The sequence below is a fragment of the Castor canadensis genome, chromosome 2, assembly GCF_047511655.1.
Source record: "Castor canadensis chromosome 2, mCasCan1.hap1v2, whole genome shotgun sequence".
Lineage (NCBI taxonomy): Eukaryota > Metazoa > Chordata > Mammalia > Rodentia > Castoridae > Castor > Castor canadensis.
In genome coordinates, this window is record NC_133387.1 from 84,606,470 (window position 1) to 84,628,301 (window position 21,832).

Consider the following 21,832-nt stretch of genomic DNA (forward strand, 5'->3'; position numbering starts at 1 on the left):
AATTGTTTTGGGCATTTAACTCAGTAATGAAACTATCTTGTATGGAACTTTCAACCCATCCTGTTTCTTTGAGCAACTGATCAACAACATATACTGCCTGCTTATGTACACAAGACTGTTTTGAAATAAATAAGCCAAAAATAGCTAGACCACAGAAGAAAAAAAAATTTAAAAGCCAGAGGGGTATAATTTTAATTTTCTTATCATTTGGAGAACTGGAAGAGGTTAAGGGAGAAAAAAACCAAACAAACATGTGGGAACTATGTAAACTAGAAGAAAATCAAGATTAGGAGATTCACAGAATAGAGAAATATTATTTATAATTAGAAAACTAAGAAGAAAAAACAAGACCAGTGTTATGGGTTGAATTGTGTCTCTCTCAAAAATCCATGTGTTGAAGTCCTAATCTCAAGGCTGTATATTGTAACCTAATTTGGAAATAGAGTCACATAATTAGTTAAGAGAAGTACTAAAGTAGGCCCTTCACTCAGTAAGATGGTGTCCTTATAAAAACGAAAACTTGGACAAAGGGGAGTATGCACCGAAAACACCACGTGAACATCTCTAAGCTGTGGGATGCCAAAGATTGCCAGAAAACCACCAGAAGTCAGGAGTGAGATACAAAATAGATTTTCTCTTACAGCCCCTAGAAGGAATTAACCTGCTGACACCCTGATTTTGGACTTCCAGTCTCCCACTTTGAACCTTATCAGACTGTAACAGAAAGATGTACCTAAGAAATGTCCTGCAGAAAAAGGAATTTTCTTTTCATACTCCTCATGAAGACAATTTGAAAAGTCCAAAAGAGTTTTTCACACAGTTGTTTTAAAAAAAACAAAGCTCCAAAACTTAGGCCTTGATTTTGAAAGTCTTTTTAGGAGCTCTTTGCTTTAACTGAAACACAAATATGTCAGTTTAACATTTTCAGTGAAGACTGACAGGGGACTTCAGCCCCAAGAGCACCTAATACTTAGATCTGGTTTCTTACATTAGCTTCCAATAACATAAACCAAGGTTTCTTGGAGTTATGGCTAACTGTAGGAGTGGGGTAGGAGATTTACAAGATGATCCAGAAGTATGTTACAGTTTCTATAAATATAGAAAGTAAGGAAATGCTAAAAGAAAAGCAAGAACCCTCTCAAATCCAGCAGTCATGGGTGAAATGTCAATATCCACAGAAACAAATTCAGAGAGCATCTTATAGCCAATTTAAATAACAAAATAAAGTGGACTGGATTACTTCCTAAATACAAAAAAAACCCCAAAATAAATACCTATGAGTTCATACCGAAAATAAGTGATCCAATAAACAAATGGAATAGAATGATAAATCTCCCATACCGAAGAATGCCAAATAATTTAAGTAGATATTCTACTCTTGGGAGGTAGAACATAATTCCAGATGTCTTCTGTGCACAGTGACTTTCTTCTTAAAGAGTACAGTGTGGAAAGGAGGGGCAAAAAGAGTACAGGAAGGAACAAACACTCCCTAAGTTAAGCAATCAAGATCAACACCAACAGTGCTAAATCATGTTGGGAGAATGTACCCTTGATATAGTGTCATGAAAATGGCTCTTCACCTCTGCGAGCTTCCATCCTAAAATATATTACCTTGGTCTAAGCATTAAAAAAGGGCATTCTACAAAATATTTAACCTAAAATCATCAAAACTGTCAAGGTCACTAAAACACTGAAAGCCTAAGAAACTGTCATAGCCACGGAGACATGCCAACTAAATGTAATTGGGATCCTGGAAAGAAAAAGGACAGGAAGTAAAAGCTGGGGAAATCTGAGTAAAACGTGGACACCAGTTCATTGTCATGCATCAGTCGTTGTTCATCAACTGCGACCAATGTGCTACATTAATGTAAAATGTGAATAGCAGGGGGAGCTGGGTGTGGGGCAGATCAGAAAGCTCTGTCCAGACTTCCCAATAATCCTGTAACCTAAAGTACACTAAAACAAACATTTTATTAAAAAAGATTGGAAGTCGATATAACTAGAAAGAAATCAAAATAATGTTGCCTTAGACTTGCACCAGCATCTCCTTTCACTTGTTAAAATAGAGCGTTCATGAAAAGCCTCACTTATCCTCACGTCCATCTATGTCATAAGGAATGCCATTTTTTTTTTCTTTAATGGGGAGGAAAATACGAGTTATATACTTACTCTACTGTTGAATTAGGTGATTTGGGCAGCCTAAAATAAAAACAGGAAACAAATCTTAATTTAAGTTAAAGGCTTTTAAAGGTTTGTATTCCTATTAGAAATCTGCTTAAGAACAAAGGTATACCTCATCTTCAAACTATACTGTCATTAATATAATTTTTTTTAACTTTCTTGAACTGTGAATATTGACAAGGCCGAGAAATAAGATATTTTCATACTTTAGTTGTGTTTTGATCAACTTTTTCCATTCCATTTATTCTGACTCAAGTCCCTGTCACCACCCCTTTTGTATTTTTTATTTTCTTACTGACCTTCACTCTCATAATCAGGCAGTAGCCAAAGAGCCCTGAGGGAGCCCAGCATTTGCATGTAATGCCATTATGTGACCTAAAGTGACCTGTGTGGCCTGGCTGGACAGGATATATAAATACCGGGTGTGCTCTGTCCCTTTGCCCAGGATTGCTGATCCCTCATGATAGTAAATGTTGCCCAGTAAACAGACAGAACCAAACTAAAACTGACCAAGTTCCTGCAGGCTTGCCTTTTCTGAACTAGCTCATTCCCAGCTTGTGTATTTGCTAATTACTCTGAATCCTGCATACAAAGAAAAAATACTATAGCCCTGGGGAAAAAACTTCAGTAGAGAGGGACAGTTATCCACTTACATTTGACTTCAGCACTTAGTTTCAGCTTATGCAAAGAAGACTCTCAAAGAGCTCAGACTTGCATAATAATCAGAATGCTATCAGTTCCATAGTAAAAAAAAAAAAGTAAATCTGAACTTAATAAATCTGAACTAGAGGATAGTCACTATAAAGTAGTATGTAAATCATATAATCTTATTATTCTACAATGTATTATAAATGCACAATTTGCATGAACCATAAAAGTTTATATTTTTATTTGGACTCTAAATTTGTGGGTATATAACAAAAATTTTTTTCTGTTATCTGGCTACGTGGTTAGGTTGGAGGGACAGGGGAGTTGATGAATATCCAAGGAATTATACCATATACAAAACACTAATATGGCACCAAAAACTGTTCTTACAGGACAAATTTTGCTATGACATTGATAAACATGGCTAAAATTGATTTGACACAAAATGAAAAAAAGAAATTTTTTAAAAAATAAAAAGACATCTTTGAAATTTAGAAAGATAAAGTGAAAGTGACAAATGTTCAAAGGCCCTACTTCCTTGACTCAAATCACTTCATTAATCCTGCCATGCTCTACATCTACTTTGCAAAGTTCACTAACCCAAAAGGATAAAGCCCAGGCAAACACAAACTTGTTTTGGCTCCCTCTAGTGGCTAAATCCTACACTGCATCAACTTTAAAAAATTTATTTATAAAATTATGTATTTTTGGTGTGGCTGGGGTTTGAACTCAGGGTTTTGTGCTTGCAAAGCAGGCACTCTATCACTTGAGCCACACCTCCAGTCCATTTTGCTCTGATTATTTTGGAGGGGGGTGGGTCTTGTGAACTATTTGCCTGGGCTAGTCTGGACCCCGAGATCCTCCTGATCATAGCCTCCCATGTAGCTAGGATTACAGGTGCTAGCCACTAGCACCCAGCCTGCATTAACTTAGCCTACAAAGAAAACAAATCTTAATAAAGGTAAAGAAGTGATATTTTTCATCGGTACTTCAGTGTTTTATGGAAAACGATTTCAGAGTAAAAAATTTTAACAATCTGGAAAATACCTTTAAGTAAAGGTAAATTAACACATACTACTTATCCCCTCCCCCCAAAAAAAAGATCTAGAGAGAAATTTTATTGAGTTATTTATAGATTATCATAACAAACCTCCTCTCATAAAATTCCCATTAAAGTTTGTTGATGGTCACTGTGGCATTTTCTATGAATTGTTTAGGAAGTGCAGCAGATTCTTATTAGATTGAGCAGGTGGAAGGTAGGCAGATGTGTCACAATGAGGTACAGGAATGCCTCTGAACATTATGCCTTATATTTTGTTGACTTGCTTAAATGTTACAAACAATTGGTTAATTTGCTTCTTTGTGTTTATTCTTCGTTTCTAGTATTAATGGTCTTAAGTAAGACAGAAGAATTTGTTTCTCTACAAGTTCCCATTTGGGTTTTTCAAATTTTTCTTATATAACTCATTTCCACTTAATATAGTATTTGATTTGATAAAAGGGAGGGGGGAACCCAGACTTACAAAGAATCATTTTCATAGACATCACTTTTTTTGTTCTGTGTCAAATAATAGAATTGTTCAATAGGAAGCTTTCTGAAAAGACAGAAAAGATTAAATTGAACACAATGGAATTTTATGCAGCCACGAAGAAGAACGAAATGTTATCATTCGCTGGTAAATGGATGGAATTGGAGAACATCATTCTGAGTGAGGTTAGCCTGGCTCAAAAAACCAAAAATCGTATGTTCTCCCTCATATGTGGACATTAGATCAAGGGCAAACACAACAAGGGGATTGGACTATGAGCACATGATAAAAGCGGGAGCACACAAGGGAGGGGTGAGGATAGGTAAGACACCTAAAAAACTAGCTAGCATTTGTTGCCCTTAACGCAGAGAAACTAAAGCAGATACCTTAAAGCAACTGAGGCCAATAGGAAAAGGGGAACAGGTACTAGAGAAAAGGTTAGATCAAAAAGAATTAACCTAGAAGGTAACACCCACGCACAGGAAATCAATGTGAGTCAATGCCCTGTATAGCTATCCTTATCTGAACTAGCAAAACCCCTTGTTCCTTCCTATTATTGCTTATACTCTCTCTACAACAAAATTAGAGATAAGGGCAAAATAGTTTCTGCTGGGTGTTGAGGCGGGGGAGCGGGAGGGGGTGGAGTGGGTGGTAAGGGAGGGGGCGGGGGCAGGGGGGAGAAATGAACCAAGCCTTGTATGCACATATGAATAATAAAAGAAAAATGAAAAAAAAAAAAAAACTACTCAGAAAAGATCTGCACTGAAAAAAAAAAAAAGATTAAATTGAGCATCTTTTAAAATTACCACAGAATGGTGGGGAGTCAGTAAAAGACAAATAGATTAATATAGCCACAAATATAGACATTCAGTATATGAAAAGGTGTCATTTTAAATTTGTTGAAAAGTCTGTATTTTTTAATAAGCTGTATAGGAAAAATTCACTATCTATTTGGAAAATACTATATCTTTACCTCACAGTTCAAAATGATAATTTCACACAGATTAAAAATCTAAAGAAGGGCTGTAGGCCTGGCTCAAGTGGTTTAGCATGTGTCTAGCAAGGGCAAGGCTGAGTGCAAACCCCAGTACCCCCCAAAAAAGGTAAAAATCTAAAGAGTTGTAAAGAATTGGGGACAAATCTGTACAAATATTAAAATAAATTGTATAGGAATATGGTTTTTTTTCTTTTCTGGTGGGGAAGGTCTTTTAAGTAAGATTTTTCTTTTAAAAGTCAAAAGCCAAAAGAAAATTTGATAAGACAAAGGACACCATAAAAAGCTCAAATAAAATAAAAGTTGGAAGAAATACAGGTAACACATAAAGGATTGATATCCCAAACAGAAAGAACCATCAAGAATCTATAAATACAAAAAAATCTATGAATAAAACTATAAAATGGGCAAAGAGTAAAAATAGAAAAGGAAATGCAAATGGCCCCATACGCAAAATATAAGAGAAAGTATTCAACTAGTAACCAGAGAAATGCATTCTCAGAACCATGATACTCATTAGATAGACAAAAATTATATAGTTTGAAAATATAACACAAATGCCTAAGAACATGAAGAAATGGGCACTTTTAGATACAGTCATAAAAATACAAATCATTTGGGCTGTACCTACTGAATTAAAAATATTCATATATTACAACCTAGAGCTTCCACTCAGGATTTGCTCTAGAGAAATATTTGTGCAAGAGCTTAAGAGGCACTATACAAGGAAGTTCATTATAGTACAGTTAATGTAAAATAAACAAGCAAACAAATAAATAAATGGAACCGTATGTGAGTAGTGAAATAGTTTATGATGTACCTGTATTGTGGACTATTCTAAGAAATTAAAAATAATAAAGTATGTGTTGAGTATCACAGGACTATCTCTAGACTGTAAAGAGAAAAAACCAAGTTCCTTAGCACTATGTATCAAGTGATTCCACACATTAACAAAATAATACCATATATTTTCAACAGGCACATGTATAATTGTGTAAACAAGATAACAAGAGGTGTGGTAATAGTGGTTCCCTCTCAAAAGGGAAGTGGGATTGGGAGGTGGTGGTCCAAGGAGACTAGGCCTCTTCTGTAATGTTTTTATATGTTGTAGTGCTCAAGTGTCACTGTAGCTGCCCACTATCTTTTGAATACCCACCCTGTATTCTTATAGTGAGTCTGTACTGTGAGTCTCACCTACCAATCTAGCTACTCACTTGCAAGTAAGAGTCTAGTGCAGATGTGAGCGACTGGCAGAATTTAGAAAATGCAGTTACACTCTAGCTGCTAGGGAGGCTGGGAGTGGATTTCTGGATGCTACCTGGGCAAGTGGGATGTTCCAAATGTGGGAATCTAGCAAAGTGAAGGTACTGTACTGTACTTCTCACATACCTTTCAATACCAATGCCATGACTATCTCTTTGAGAGGAAAAAAAGAAAAGGGCTGATAGTGAGCACTGAATCCATTCAGATGACTGCTGTATTCTACAACAATAATTTACTATCAGACCCCCCCACACACACCTTTTTTTTTTTTTGGCAATACTGGGGTTTGAACTCAGGGCCTTGCACTTGCTAGACAGGCACTCTACCACTTGAGCCACTCCACCAATCGTACTATCAGCCCTTGCTAATAGAATGAATTACTGACTCTTTTAATCTTCTCTTCAAATTGGATATTGCAGGATTTTGACGACTCGCCTTGCCTCAGCGTGCATTTGGAATGCAGAGGTGGGATTAGATATAATCCCACCAGTAATACAGTTCCCATTGAGCCCGAACATTTCCAGAGAAAGTGTGGGAATGTGTGGGGGTGGGTTTTATTTGGCTTGTCTTTCCTAACTTATTTTTTACAAGGTTTAGAACAATAACAACAACAAAAATTAACTAATTTGGTAGTAAACTAGGCAACTAGGATTGTTAGATAAAGCAGGAGAAAATGCGCTCTGTGTTCCAGTTTGATGGATTCTGTTACTTGTTTTTTGGCAGTACTGGGAGTTGAACTCAGGACTTGCACTTGGTAGGCAGGCGCTCTACCACTTGAAACATATCCCCAGCCCTTTTGCTTTAGTTATTTTTGAGACAGGTCCTTGCTTTTTCTCAGGCCGTCCTGGACCGTGATCTTCCTATTGATGCCATTGGCTGAGCTGGGGGTCTCATGAACTTTTGTGCAGGCTGTCCTAGAACCTCAATTTTCTTCATCTCTGCCTCCTGAGTAGCTAGGATTATAGTCATAAACCACTGTACCTAGCCTGATGAATTCTGCTCTAAATAAATTCATCATTAGTAAATATTTAATGTGACATTTAATTTAATGCTCCGATTTTTTTCTCTTTAGTTTTTTTTTTTCTTTTATTCATATGTGCATACAATGTTTGGGTCATTTCTCCCCCCTTCCCCCCGCCCCCTCCCTAACCTACCCCATCCCCTCCCTCTCTTCCCACCTCTCTTTAGTTTTAACTTGTGTTGAAACAGAATTACTTAAAGAGTGACAAAGATTTATAAATTATTATTGAAATGTTTTAATATTTAAAAGTAATGCCAGATAGACTCTGACTAAAATAAAAATTGGTAAATAAATCATAAATCAAAAGTTCCAAAAACCAAGAACATCTGTACAATTTAGGCTAACTTTTTGCTGAAACAAAAACATTTTTAATGTAATAGTCCCCTTCCATTCTATGTCAGTCAGTCTGCCTGTCTGTCTCTCTCTCATATTCTCATTTAATTTTAGATAAGTGAGAGAATTAAGTTAATCAAAACTTCTGATCACAGGGCTGGGGGCGTGGCTCAGGTGGTTGAGCGTCTGCCTAGCAAGTGCAAAGCCCTAGTTCAAACTCCAGTAATGCCCAAAATTTTTTTTTTCTGCTTACAATACTTTAAAATCTCAGAGGCCAGCAATTCCTCCCCCCCAAAAACTCCTAAAATCCCAAAACATGTAAGCAACAACAACAAAAAAACCCCAGTATTTACAGACTTCACAATTAGAAATCCTATTAGTTTTTCATGTGTCTTTTCATAAATAGTAACAGAAATAAATAAGTTTGGAAGCAGATTTAACAAAGGACTCATGGCAGCAATAAAGGAAAGGGATAGTAAAACATTTAGGTAAATGTGAACAAGCAGAAAGCTTAGCTACCTTGACCACATGTCTCCACCAAATCCATAATGCTGATGTCCTTTGCCCAGGACAGGAGGAGGTTCACATTTGGGCCTGTGTTCCTCGGGGAGTGCAACTGGGATGATCCCACCGTATTCCCTCTCGGCGCCCCATGGAAGCCGGCATTCTGGGAATAACTCCCTTAATTCCTGAAACCTGTGTAGAAGAGAGACATGAAACTGTTCAGCAGAACTAAAATTCCTATTGTTTCATAGGTATTTTTAGATCACTTGTTCAAAACACAGAATTCTCTGTCAGGGAGATTATGATAGATTCTGGTTACTTAGGCACCATAGGACTGATGAAGGTATGAGGTGAAATTTCTGAATGCCTACAGGTTATCTTTTTTTTTTTTTCAACAGTTATAGTGTATTTACTTTTAAGAGTAGCTCAAGATATAATAAATATGCCCAATTTGAAGTATGTAATTCAATGGCTTTTACTCACAAATATGCACAACTATCACCACAATCAGTTTTACATCATCTCAAAAACAAACCCTGTGTCCTTTAGCTATCACTCCTCATCTCCACTAACCTACCTTCTCTGGAGATTTGTCTGTTCTGGACATTTCACATATATTGAATCAAATAGTACATGGTCTTTTGTAATAGGCTTCGTTCACTGAACATAATGGCCTCAAGATCCGTCCATGAGCATTTATCAGTACTCCATTCCTTTTAATGGTTACATAGTTTTCTACCAGTGCACACATCACATTTTGTTTAGTCATTCATCAGTTGATGGTTATATGGATGAACTGTAATACCTAGGTCATATGGTAATTCTTTGTTTAATTTGCTGAAGAACTGCCAAACTGTTTTCTACAGCAGCTGCTCCATTTTACATTCCCAACAGCATTGTATGAGGGTTATAATTTCTCCATATTCTCACCAACACTTATTTTCTGTTTAAAAAGAAAAAAAAGAGCTGGGCATGGTGGCACACATCTATAATCCCAGCTCCTTGGGAGGTTGAGGCAGGGGGATTGAGAGTTCATGGCCAGCCCAGGCAAAATTGGCAAGACCCTATCTCAAAAACAAAATAAAAACAAAAGGGCTAGGGGAGTGGCTCAAATGGTAGAAGGCCTCTTAGCAAGTAGCATGTGCTGGGTGCGACCCTCAGTCCAAAAATTAAAATAACCATTCTAATGGATGTGGAGCGATGTCTCAATGTGGCTTTGACTTGCATTTTCCTAATGACTAATGATATTGGGTGCTTTTTTATATTACTATTGGCCATTTGTAAATCTTCTTTGGAGATATTTGGGTCCTGTGCATTTTTAAACTGGGTCATTTTATTTTTTAGTTTTATATTTTAGATATATAAAGAGTTCTTTATATACCCTAGATACAAGTCTCTTATTAGATATGATATGTAAATATTTTCATCTATTCTGAACATTTTCCTTTCACTTATTTGATAGTGTCCTTGAAACACAAAACTTTTTAGTATTGATGAAGTTCAGTTTTTTGTTGTTGTTTGTATGTCACAACTATGAATACATTACCCACCCCAAATCATGAAGTTTTACCCTATGTTTTCTTCTAAGAGTTTTATAGTTTTAGCTTTTACATTTGGGTCTTTGATTCATGATGAGTTAATTTTCATATAGGACGTGAGAGAAGGGTCCAACTTATTCTTTTGTATGTAGCTATTGCCGTCCCAGAAACATTCATTGAAATGACTTCTTCCTCATCTAATGGTCTTGGTTACAGATCATCTTTTGATTTAAAAAAAATAGACAGTATTATAATGGAATGGTTCTATGGTATAAAGGAGCTATTTGCTCCCCAACAGTTCAGTGAAGTACACCAGGCTCACAAATTTTCTGTGTGGACAAAGTTTTTAGAGGATACTGAGGAATCACTTTGGGAAAACTAAAGAATTGAGTTTTATATCTGAATAGAAGTAGGTGGAATCAAAAACCCAAACACAAAGGGACCATGAGACTTTAAAGTGCTGTACCTAGCCTCATCCTGGGAAATTTGGATGAATTTTGGGAGATTTCACAAGGCTTGGAGTTGTAAAGACTTGAGCAGAACTTACTGAGATCTTAAGGGCTATGAAAATAGGGTTGTATTTTGGACTATATTAGTAGAGCTTATGTGGAATTCAGGAATTTGGGGCACAGCAGAGAAGAGCCATGGTGAGTGGTGAAGCATGAGAGGAAAACAAAGACAATATCCTATGGGGCCTCATAAGCTCTTTGGACTATGCCACGTGGGCAATAGAGAGCCAATCAGAAATGCTGAAGAGCAGTTTAGAGAGAGACATGAACTGTGGGGCTACTTTTTTCTTTGTGCCAGTATAGTACATGGCTTAATGTAATCCCCTACAACTGCTGAATAGAATGGAGAAGTCACACTCAAGACTGTGTTATAAATAGCATGTATCACCACATGAAGTCACTAGATCAAGGGCTGGCAAACTGTGATCTGGGAGCCAAATCCAACCAACCACCTGTTTTGGTAACTAGTATTTGATTCAAATGCAGCCATGACCATTCATTTATGTAATGTGTATAGTCTTTGGCTGCTTTTACCTTCTAACAGCAGAGTTGAGTAACTGTGACAGACATAGTAAACGTAAAATGTTTGTCTGGCTGTTTATAGAGGAAGTTTATTAACCCCTGAACCAGCTAGTCAAAGAGAATATTGGCAACTACTGATACGGGGTGTTGTAAAATGGCATTCTGTTTTCAGAGCTACCACCAGCTCTGACTTTGATCAACAGACAGTGTGTAACGACATGACAAGTGAAAAATATTTAAACGTATGATTAATGACAAACTAAGTTTAATATTTAAGTTTGTAAAGTTATATTTAAATCATAAATGAGTCAATTTCTCAACATTTGACCCCTGAATATTACATCGTCTCAGAAAATGAGCCAGTAGAAAATGTTAATCAATCATTTAAGCTGATACTCACTTAAAGCTGGTAAGTTGCAAAAAGCTATTTAAAATAAAAGGCAGAATGGATCAAGGATCTTAGTATCAGATCCCAAACTCTAAGTTGGTACAGGAAAGAGTAGGAAATACCCTGGAATTAATAGGTATAGGCAAGAACTTTCTCAATGGAACCCCAGCAGCACAGCAACTAAGAGACAGCATAGATAAATGGGACTTCATAAAACTGAAAAGCTTCTGCTCAACAAGAGAAATGGTCTCTAACCTGAAGAGAACACCCACAGAGTGGGAGAAAATATTTGCCAGCTACACATCAGATAAAGGACTGATAACCAGAATATATAGGGAACTTAAAAAACTAAATTCTCCCAAAACTAATGAACCAATAAAGAAATGGGCAAGTGAACTAAACAGAACTTTCTCAAAAGAAGAAATTCAAATGGCCAAAAAACACATGAAAAAATGCTCACCATCTCTAGCAATAAAGGAAATGCAAATTAAAACCACACTAAGATTCCACCTCACCCCTGTTAGAATAGCCATCATTAGCAACACCACCAACAACAGGTGTTGGCGAGAATGTGGGGAAAAAGGAACCCTCTTACACTGCTGGTGGGAATGTAAACTAGTACAACCACTCTGGAAAAAAATTTGGAGGCTACTTAAAAAGCTAAACATTGATCTGCCATATGATCCAGCAATACCACTCTTGGGGATATACCCAAAAGACTGTGACACAGGTTACTCCAGAGGCACCTGCACACCTATGTTTATTGCAGCACTATTCACAATAGCCAAGTTATGGAAACAGCCAAGATGCCCCACTACTGATGAATGGATTAAGAAAATGTGATATCTATACACAATGGAATTTTATGTAGCCATGAAGAAGAACAAAATGTTATCATTCGCTGGTAAATGGATGGAATTGGAGAACATCATTCTGAGTGAGGTTAGCCTGGCCCAAAAGACCAAAAATCGTATGTTCTCCCTCATATGTGGACATTAGATCAAGGGCAAACACAACAAGGGGATTGGACTATGAGCACATGATAAAAGCGAGAGCACACAAGGGAGGGGTGAGGATAGGTAAGACACCTAAAAAACTAGCTAGCATTTGTTGCCCTTAACGCAGAGAAACTAAAGCAGATACCTTAAAGCAACTGAGGCCAATAGGAAAAGGGGAACAGGAACTAGAGAAAAGGTGAGATCAAGAAGAATTAACCTAGAAGGTAACACCCACGCACAGGAAATTAGTGTGAATCAATGCCCTGTATAGCTATCCTTATCTCAACCAGCAAAAACCCTTGTTCCTTCCTATTATTGCTTATACTCTCTCTACAACAAAATTAGAAATAAGGGCAAAATAGTTTCTGCCGGCCAGCGAGGGGGTGGGGGGAAAGGAAGGGGGTAGGGGGAGGTAAGAGAGGGGGCGGAGGGAAGGGGGGAGAAATGACCCAAACATTGTATGCACATATGAATAAAATAAAAAAAAAAAGCACAAATAGGTTGTATTTCTCTTTCATTTTAGGGTCTCATGTTCCTTCCACCTCCATCCCTTACCTTTCATGTTTATAGCATTATATAGAAAACCAATTAAAATAAAAAATGAGGTTTTAGGATGAAATAATTTTAAAGCTTAAATAAAACACATCTCCATAATAGAGGGTAATAATCAAATTACTGATACTGCAATCTATAGCCACAGAAAATTATTTTGGAGAAAGATGTGTTCCTTTACAGATGACTTCAAAATCTGATTTTGAAGCCCCTATATAGAATTTTGAGACAAGTCAAATCCCCAATCCAAGGGACTGAATTTAGCCAGTAATTACTGGAAGGCATGTTTAAGGGAAAGCTCAGGAAAAGGCTAGCACTCACTGTTTAGTGGACAGAGCACTAGCAGTAACAATAAATCAATGAATTTGTAAGTTGGAAGGGAAAGAAGTGAATCCAGAGCAAAATGGGAACCTATGATAAAATCCTAAGCAATTCTAAAGGTACTTCTTTAACTGTATGCCTAATGAGCTAGAGATCTTGTTAAATGTAAAAGGCCAGCTGAGTGGAAAAAGGGGATAGGAATCTGTGGTGATTTGGGTAGCTATCCCAGCCACTGTTAAATACAAAGCAATATACTAGAGTTAATTTGAAAATTGAAAAACATAAAACAAGAACACAATTAAATAGGCTATTTTTTTTCACTAAGCATTTTTGGATTTTCCCGCAATATGATTCAAGTAAATAAAATACAGAAAAAGTTGACATTAAGATCTAGCAAATTATGTGTCTGTACCTGATACTTCATATGTAAAATAGGGGTAATAGTTCTTATCTTAGATGGTTGTCATGAAGATTAAAAGAATTACTATATAGCATTTGGCACAGTAATCACTGTATATATTAGACACAATTTTAATCATAATGAGTAATTAATGTTACAGGATTTTTTTTTCTTTTTTTGGCGGGACTGAGGTTTGAACTCATGGCTTCACACTTGCTAAGCAAGCACTCTATCCTTCAGCCATGACTCCAGCCCTTTTTGCTCTGGTTATTTTAATTTATTTTTTGTTGTACTGGGGTTTGAACTTGCTTTGGTTATTTTGGAGATGGGGCTTGCTATTTTTCTCAGCCTTCCAACTAGCTAGGATAATAGGTGTGAACCACCTGTGTCTATCTGTTACACAGGAAATTGAGTAAAGCAAAAAATTAGATAGCAACTATGAGTAACAGATTTTGGGAGTATTTCTAAGCAGATTGTGTTAGGAGATGATAGGAAACCACCACAATACTCTTTGTAAAATAAAAAGTCTCTGACTAAAATAGATTAGTTTCCAAATGCTCTCCAGTTTTAGAATGTAGTGGAAGAATTTGATGTCTGCCTTTTTACAGTATACAACTTCTTACAGAGTTCCTAACATGTAGACAGTTTTGCTTTCCCTATGTGATGAACAGAAGATAGAAGATCCCCAGGAGGAGAAATACAATAATAAATTTAAAAAAATACACTAATAAGAGTAAAACCTTTTTTTAAATGGACTTTTCCTAGTTTTTGTTTTACCTGTTCTCTGAGGCAGTTGGACGAGTAGCTGTTTCTAGTGGAGTGTGCAGTTCATTAGAGTAAAAGGTGTCTGACAGTATGTCAGATCCTTCAAGCTCCCTGCAACAGTAGGGCCTGCCATGAATGACCTCCATGCTTCTTGTCTAAACGGCACAACCTGGAAAAGAAAAAGAAGGCAGATTTGGTTTGGGAAACAGTCCTAGTCAATAGCATATTGACCCGGAGTCAGGCCAGGCAGGAAACATCTTTTGTACTGCTACAACCCATCGCTGCACTGAAACCACAGGCCTTGGGACCCTCTGCTGCCAAGTCAGTAATAAATACCAACTCAGCTGAGGTCTGTGGACATGAATTTCACTGAAAGAACTCCACAAAGTGGAAGACGTTTCTAAGTCTGAACATTTAACTACTTGGCTGTTCTGTGGGTCCATGTAAGTCCACTACTTCGCAGACGTTGTCTGAAACCCAATTCTTGCTTAAAATTTACCTACTAGAGTATAACTACTCCAGGAACAGCCGAATTTTATCCCCTTCTCACGCCCCCCCACGCCTCCCCGTGTTCTTTCTAAAAATCAGGAGCCTCATCACAGAATCAAGGGCTGCCCTAAAAGGCTTCGCGGATTCTGGACACGAATCTCCGCAGACAGGTGGAGACTCAGGGGTGCAGCATCAGCGGGACCCCAAAGGGGATTCTGGCTTCCCGACTGCGGCTGAATGGCGCTCTTCCCTCGGACGTGGACGTCAGGGAGGCCGAGGGCTGGGTGGCCTGCAGGGCATCAGCGCCCCGCCGAGCAGGGCCGGGGTTCCCACGCACCTGGGACCTCAGCCCGGGAGCGCCACCCCGCCGCGCCTCCCCTTCCTCTCCCTAGAGCCGGCGGGCCTCCGCGGGGCGTGGAATTTCGCCGTGGCCCGCACCTGCGGCCCCCCGGAGCTTCCTAGCAGGTGCGGGAGAGGGAGAGAAAGGGACGGCGGGCAGGCCGCGCGGGTGGGGTTGAGGGTGCCTGTGACGGTGACGGTGACCGTGGCCCTAGGTAATGCATCCTTAACGGGCACGGGGGGGCGGCCGCGTGGCGGGCCAGCATCGGCGGGTCGCACTTAGGAGTCGCCCAGAAAGCCAGCTCAGGAGCTCCGGGGTGAAACCCGGGAACTGGCGAGAAGTGGAAGAGGGACCGGAAGTGAGCTGAAAGGAGGTGAAATGAGCTTTTCCGCCCCAGCCCCTCCCGGCTCCAGGCCCCGGCCCCGCCTTTTGCCTTGTCCTGCTCCCCCCGCCCCCCGCCGACCCCCCGGCGCTGCTCCACGGCGCCCTCTGGTGGCGACCGGGGCGAAATCGTTTTCTCCTTGGAGAACTGCCTGGTCTAAGGTTATCTCCAGGCTGGGGCGTTTTTTCCCAGATCTGGACCCTGGAAGAGCGCAGCTCCGGGGAAGGAGGCAGGGGGGCCCTGGTGAGCTCCAGGGTGGGGCCAGCGGGATTCCGCAAGCGCAAACCCTGTGATAGCCCCCATCAGAGCCTCTGTTCTTCCTTCCTTGATGACTAGGAAGCGGCAAACCGACAGGTTGGCCAGAGGATGAAGTCCTTTATGGGTCCTGTCCCCAAAGGCCTAGCCCCACCTCGATTACCCAAGTCCCCTCTCCAGTTCCCAAAGAAACCAATGCAAACGACGTTTCAGCACCTCCAGGGTGCAGAGTTTGTGATGGCTGAGAACGGCCCCACCCAGAAGAAACAGGATGTGGGAAGGCTACTTCTTGATAGTGCGAGGCCAGAACCGAGTGGCCACCTCGGAGAAGGGAGGGGTGGCTTTGCCATTCTCTGCCTATTTTACAATTAATCACCTGCTGAATATCCACTCTGTGCTCTGCTTATGAGTGTTAGCTGACCTGGGGGAACAAAGGCAAAGTGACAATTGTGCACTATGTGTCCTGTCCACCCGCATCTGCGTGTGATTACCGCCTGCAGAAGTAGATCCTGCTGGAGGTAGTGGTGAATAAATTGAAACTGGCTTTTGCTGTTGACACATTTACCTATTTTTTTTTTTTTTCCACTTTCTGATTGATGCCCATCCTAACCTTTTGTTGCTGCGCTGGTGTTCAGGTTCTCCCATTAAATTCCTAGCTCATTTCATGCCCCCAGCCTTTCAGTACTCTGCAGAGGCCATCTTTACTCTGTGCTAAACCTGAGTCCTATCTCCTCTTTGCTTGAGTCTTCCTGGGAGGAACTCGATGGAGCTGCGTCGTTAGCCGTCTCCGTGTGTGAATGGTGGTGATAGCAGGGATGTGGTGGCCACCCTAGGTTGAATGACTAGGAGATGTGGGGTTAACCTTCACGTTGTTTTAAAAATATTTTCGTTCAAATGGATGTCAAAGGCTGTAAAATGTGATTATTTTTTACCATTGGAATTATCAAAATAAAATTTACAGGCAAGCAACACTGTCAGATTTTTGTTAAGCAGTTGATCTCTTTGGAAGTGCTTCTCTTGAAAGGTTCTCAGAGATGTCAGGATTGGGTCTTCCCCTGTCACCTTCCTGGTAGCTCCCCTTTTCCTATCATGTGACTGTGTTTGACCAACACACTTTATTCCTAGCTGTCCCGTCCTGCAGGACACATCAGCGTGGGTAGCGAACCTAGAAGGGGAAGAATGAAGGGACAAGAGACAAGAAGGAGACAGCAAGACAGGAGTTCTGATCAAGCTGCAAAACTTTATTGTTCACACAGGGGTATTTATGTGCTGAGGGAGTGAGGGGTACGACGAGGTGCAGGCTGGTTGGCTGGTTCTGCTATAGGACTTCTGATAGGGTGCCCGTTCGCGCCGGCGGCAAGGTAAACTCCCGGAAGAGAAGCAGGGACGGCGCCATCTTGTGCTGGAGGTGGAGAAGTTGGGACAAACAACTGCAAAATGTTCCAGGGCAAGGTCAAGACAGAATGGCTCACAAAGGGAGCCTTGTCTCCGACACCTAGCACTTGTGACAAAAGTGGCATCAGCAGCCTCAGCTCACCTTCTGCGTTTCTCTCTTTTTTCACTTATTTCTCTAGCAATTCTTCAAACATGGAAGATGAAATTTGGGAATAAAAGTATGTATTTCTTCATTGAATAATATGTCTGGGTTGTCAAAAATTCCTAATCATGATTAACCTTTCATCTTCACTGAAAGAAGATGCAGGAAGTATATGATGATGTAAAGCTTGGATTGTAGTCTACAACCTTGCTTTTAAATCTGGTATAGACCTTTAACAAAGTGGTCTTTGAAAATGAAATAAAATCTTGAGGGACTCAATACTTCTTGGCAAATTAGAATACTTTTTTAAATTAAAAAAAAATTTGGCCATGATTTCTTGCCTAGAAAATTTATTGGGAAGTCTCTTTCAGTGATTTAAAAATATACATTTGAACAAATTGTGAAACTTAAAGTCTCATTGATGCCAGTGTTTCTACTTACTAGGTTGGCAATTAAATATATGTGTATATTCTTGCTTTTACAATTAAATTACATATAAGTTAAATGACATTTTAATATTGAAATTTTTTTGTTTTGCCTTAAGTAGCTGTCTTAGAACATTTTCCTTCTTCTCCCAGTACAGGAGTTTGAGCTCAGGACCTCCTGCTTGCTAGGAAGATGTTCTACAACTTGAGCCATGTCCCAGTCCTTTTTTGATTGTTATTTTTTTGGATAAGATCTCTCCTTTTTTGCTTTGGGCCAGTCTTAGAACATGATGCTCTTACCAATGCCTCCCACACAGCTGAGACCACAGATGTGTTCTACCACTCCTGGATTGTTGGTTGAGATGGGGGTCTTGCTGACCTTGAACTACGATCCGCCTAATCTCTGCCTTCCCAGTAGCTAGGTATTATAGGCATGTGCCACCATGCCCAGCCTTTTATTTCTTTAGAAATGGCCATACTGTTTTCCATAATGGCTGTACCAATATGTATTCCCACCAATAGTGTATCAGGGGACAGGGTTTCCTTTTTTCCACACCATTGCCAGAATTTGTTTTCTTTCTGATAAAGCCATCCTAATGGGTGTGAGGTGGTATCTCATAGTTGTTTTGATTTGCATTTTCCTGATAATTAATGATGTTGAGTACCTTTTAATATTCTTGTTGGCTATTTTTATGTCTTCTTTGAAGCAGTATTTATTGAGATATTTTGCCCACTTTTCAACTGAGTTATTTATTTTTTCACTATTGAATTATATGAGCTCTTTGTAAGTTTTGGGTATTAACCAGTTATCAGATATATAGTTTGCACATATTTTTTTTCAATCTGTAAATTGCTAAGGCTAGGATGATTAGTTACCTTTGAACACCTTTCTATGGATGATGTAAATCTAAAAGCCATGCTTTTAGAGGTGCACTGCTCTTAGTAGTCCATAAGAAGGTATGTCTCTATCCTATGTTGACCTCACCACACTGTTCCACTGCACTGTGTGACAGTGTTAGAGTGAGCAGTGTTCACAGACCTGAGAAGTGGAGAGAGCAGGTGTGTTTAGGTAAAGAAACAGCAGTTCAGAGATAATTTAGTGTCGGGGTAAAGTCATGCAAGGTAAAAACCATAGGAGGCTTGATTGGCAAGTGAGAGCCTCATGTATCAGAGAAGTCACTGAGTTCAGTGATGTATAACCCCCGGCTCCTGGGAGCTCCATTCCTCCCTCAGCCTGCCACCATTGCCCTCTCACTGTCCTGTGATGTAGGACATGGCCAAGATTGACAGGGAGAGGAGGTTGAAGGGGCAGTAGTTAAAATGTCACCCACCCAGACTGAAATCCAAATGGCTTAATTTACCATGATGTGTTTTAATTAATGAGAGTGAAAAAGTGAAGAGGTTGTGGCTTCTAATCAAAGTAAGTAATGCTTTAGTTACTGAAATGCGAGTGGAATATTGCGAGGGAAGCAAAACTCAATTAGGTCACAAAGACAAATTAGAAAACTGAAAACATGGTCACCACAATTAGATCTTTTGTGAGCTTGGGGTAAAAAAGGACATGTAGAAATGAAAGAGTTTTGGATGAATAGTTTAGCATTTAATAGTTTTGTGACTTCAGTAACTATTTCAATTTTATAATAAATACCACTTTTGCACCACACTGCGCATATTTTAATCTAAAAGTAATTCTGCTTATCTTCTGTTTTAAGTATTCTGCCTTTCCTTGAGAATGTATTGCCTTTCTGGTTCTAATAAGTGGGCCTTATGCAATTCACAACTAGAATCAAGATGCAAAAAAGACCTTTGCTTTTGCTTTCTGTAAGGTGTTGAATTGAGGTGATTGCATGTTAATTTAAAATGTAAAATATTAAGGTTGTTACCTCAGCCTTATGTGTGTCATATATTGTGTGGAATAAAACAAGATCTTAAAGACTTTTTGTTATAGTGGTGGTTGGTGAATGTTATTGCCATTTTGGTCTAACAATTTAAAATTTGTTTTGTACAAATGTTGACCATTTTCTGCCCTCTAGTGGTTAAGAGTCATTTTGCAACATTGGTTACCATTTCAGTGCTTTAAATTACAAGGGAAAAGTTACATGGTATTTTAAAAGCAGTGTGAAAATTATGTCAGTGCTTTGCTGTAGCTAATTACTTTTGTTGCATATTTTAAGACAGAGAAACAATAGTCTTATGTTTTATTAACCACAATATACTAATACCTAGAAATCTGGCAAAAAGTAAAATAAAATTTGTGACAATTTTTCTTTAGGATTAAAATAGTATCTCTCTACTTCTACAAAGAGTGTTAATTTGACATTAATTTAGTTATAATCTAATTCCACTCTTGATTCTAATAGTGATTTTCCTGTTTGCCGCCTTTCATTCTTTATTTCCTTTAGTTCCTATATTTAGGGTATGGGTACAGGTTACTTTCCTAAGTTACACTTAGGATTATGTTTATTACATTAGTTTTATGCTATGAGAAAAAAATATCATGATACATCCTACGAGGATCTATTTTTATCAGTTACCCTTGAACATCTTTTTGACTATTATTATGTATTCTGAGACATTAAATGCTAGGTTTCTCAGTTTTATTGATTTTACTATAAAAAGATCAGGGAAACATGAGAAGTAAATTAAGTATGGGCTTTTAAGGGAGAACTGGAGGGAGTGCTGCAGTTCAAAGCAAAGTGTTATAGTTTACCAATAACTGATCAACAATTGTCTCAGGAAAATTAGACCAATCAAGCTCTTCATTTTCATCACTGTTCTGAAATAAATCTGACTACTGACTAAAACCCTTGCTGGCTCAGATAAGTGCTTAGCTATGGTGCCAGGTGAATCCAGCAGAGCAAGAGTGGATGAAATGATAAAAGAGTCAGGAGAAAAAAAGATTAGCAATGCTTACCCCCTTTTGAGACAGGCTTAAAGGCAGCATAGGAAAAATTGAATATTCTGGTGAAAACCTGACATTCTTGAATAGTCTGTAAGAGTTAGGGCATCTCTATAAACCATCAACTATGTTGTTCTCCCTGAAATTTTTTGGCAGCCAAAATAATGCTAAATCTTTGGGTGTGGTTATGTGTAAGTATAATTAATGACTAGTGACAGGTTATGTAGAAAGGTAAATGAGATGTACTTAATGTCAATCTTAAGGTATTGTAAACATTAAGATGGGTTAAAATGGTAAATTTCATGTTATATATATTTTATTTTATTTATTTTTGACAGTACTAGGATTTGAACTGAGGGCCTTTCATTTGGTGCCCTACCATTTGAGTGACACCTCCAACTCTTTTTGTTTTAGTTATTTTTTCATATAGCTTTTTGTCTGCTTAGATTGCTATCCTCCTAGCTATGGCCTCCTGCATAGCTGGGATTACAGATATGACACCATTCCCAGCTTGTTTTGTTGAGATGGGGGGGGTGCCTCACTAACATTTTGCTCGAGCTGGCCTCAAACTGCAATTCTCCTAATCTCTGCCTCCTGAATAGCTGGGATTAGAGTTGTGTACCACATACCTCTTAGGTTATAGATATTTTACCACAACATATTTTTCAAGGGCAAGTGAAATCTTGATTTTTTTCAGCACTTCTAACAATAGTGAATAAAATATGCTACATCTAATAAGCACCTCAGGGACTTAGGGCCGCTTAAAATGGTAAATAAATAAACATTGGACAGAATTAAGATGGAAAAATACTCAAGAAAGGGGGACAAATGCTCACCAGGTAGTGTTTTTGTAAATGAATCTTGACTCCAAAATTCAAAGCGATTATATTTTCTCTGACCTTGGCTACACTCATACATCTGGGGAAACTGAGGGGAAGGCACATGACTCCATGCATGCAGGCACAAGCATATTTACTTCTGACTTATATTAATTCCTTTAATTATTTGGTCCAACTCACTTTATAGGTGTATTTGATAA

At 38.8% G+C, this 21,832-nt stretch overlaps 1 protein-coding gene and 1 long non-coding RNA gene across 5 annotated transcripts in view; one reads left to right on the forward strand and one right to left on the reverse strand.

The window, feature by feature from the left end:
* The window catches only part of Spmip4 (sperm microtubule inner protein 4), a 42,664-nt gene extending 26,990 nt beyond the window's left edge, over positions 1-15,674 (reverse strand). For 2 of the 3 annotated variants that reach the window (XM_074065167.1, XM_020181134.2), the window contains exons 1-5: positions 15,293-15,674; positions 14,479-14,635; positions 8,489-8,665; positions 4,353-4,424; positions 2,170-2,199 (exon numbers count right to left, since the gene is read on the reverse strand). In XM_074065167.1, coding sequence (XP_073921268.1) covers positions 2,170-2,199; positions 4,353-4,424; positions 8,489-8,665; positions 14,479-14,612 — 413 coding nt within the window. In that variant the 5' untranslated portion in view covers positions 14,613-14,635; positions 15,293-15,674. The remainder of the gene's footprint in view (positions 1-2,169; positions 2,200-4,352; positions 4,425-8,488; positions 8,666-14,478; positions 14,636-15,292) is intronic. The other variant, XM_074065168.1, reaches the window with a different exon arrangement.
* Positions 1-21,832, forward strand: part of LOC141420703 (uncharacterized) — a 126,245-nt gene that overhangs the window by 25,159 nt on the left and 79,254 nt on the right. The gene's annotated exons all lie outside the window — the stretch shown is intronic.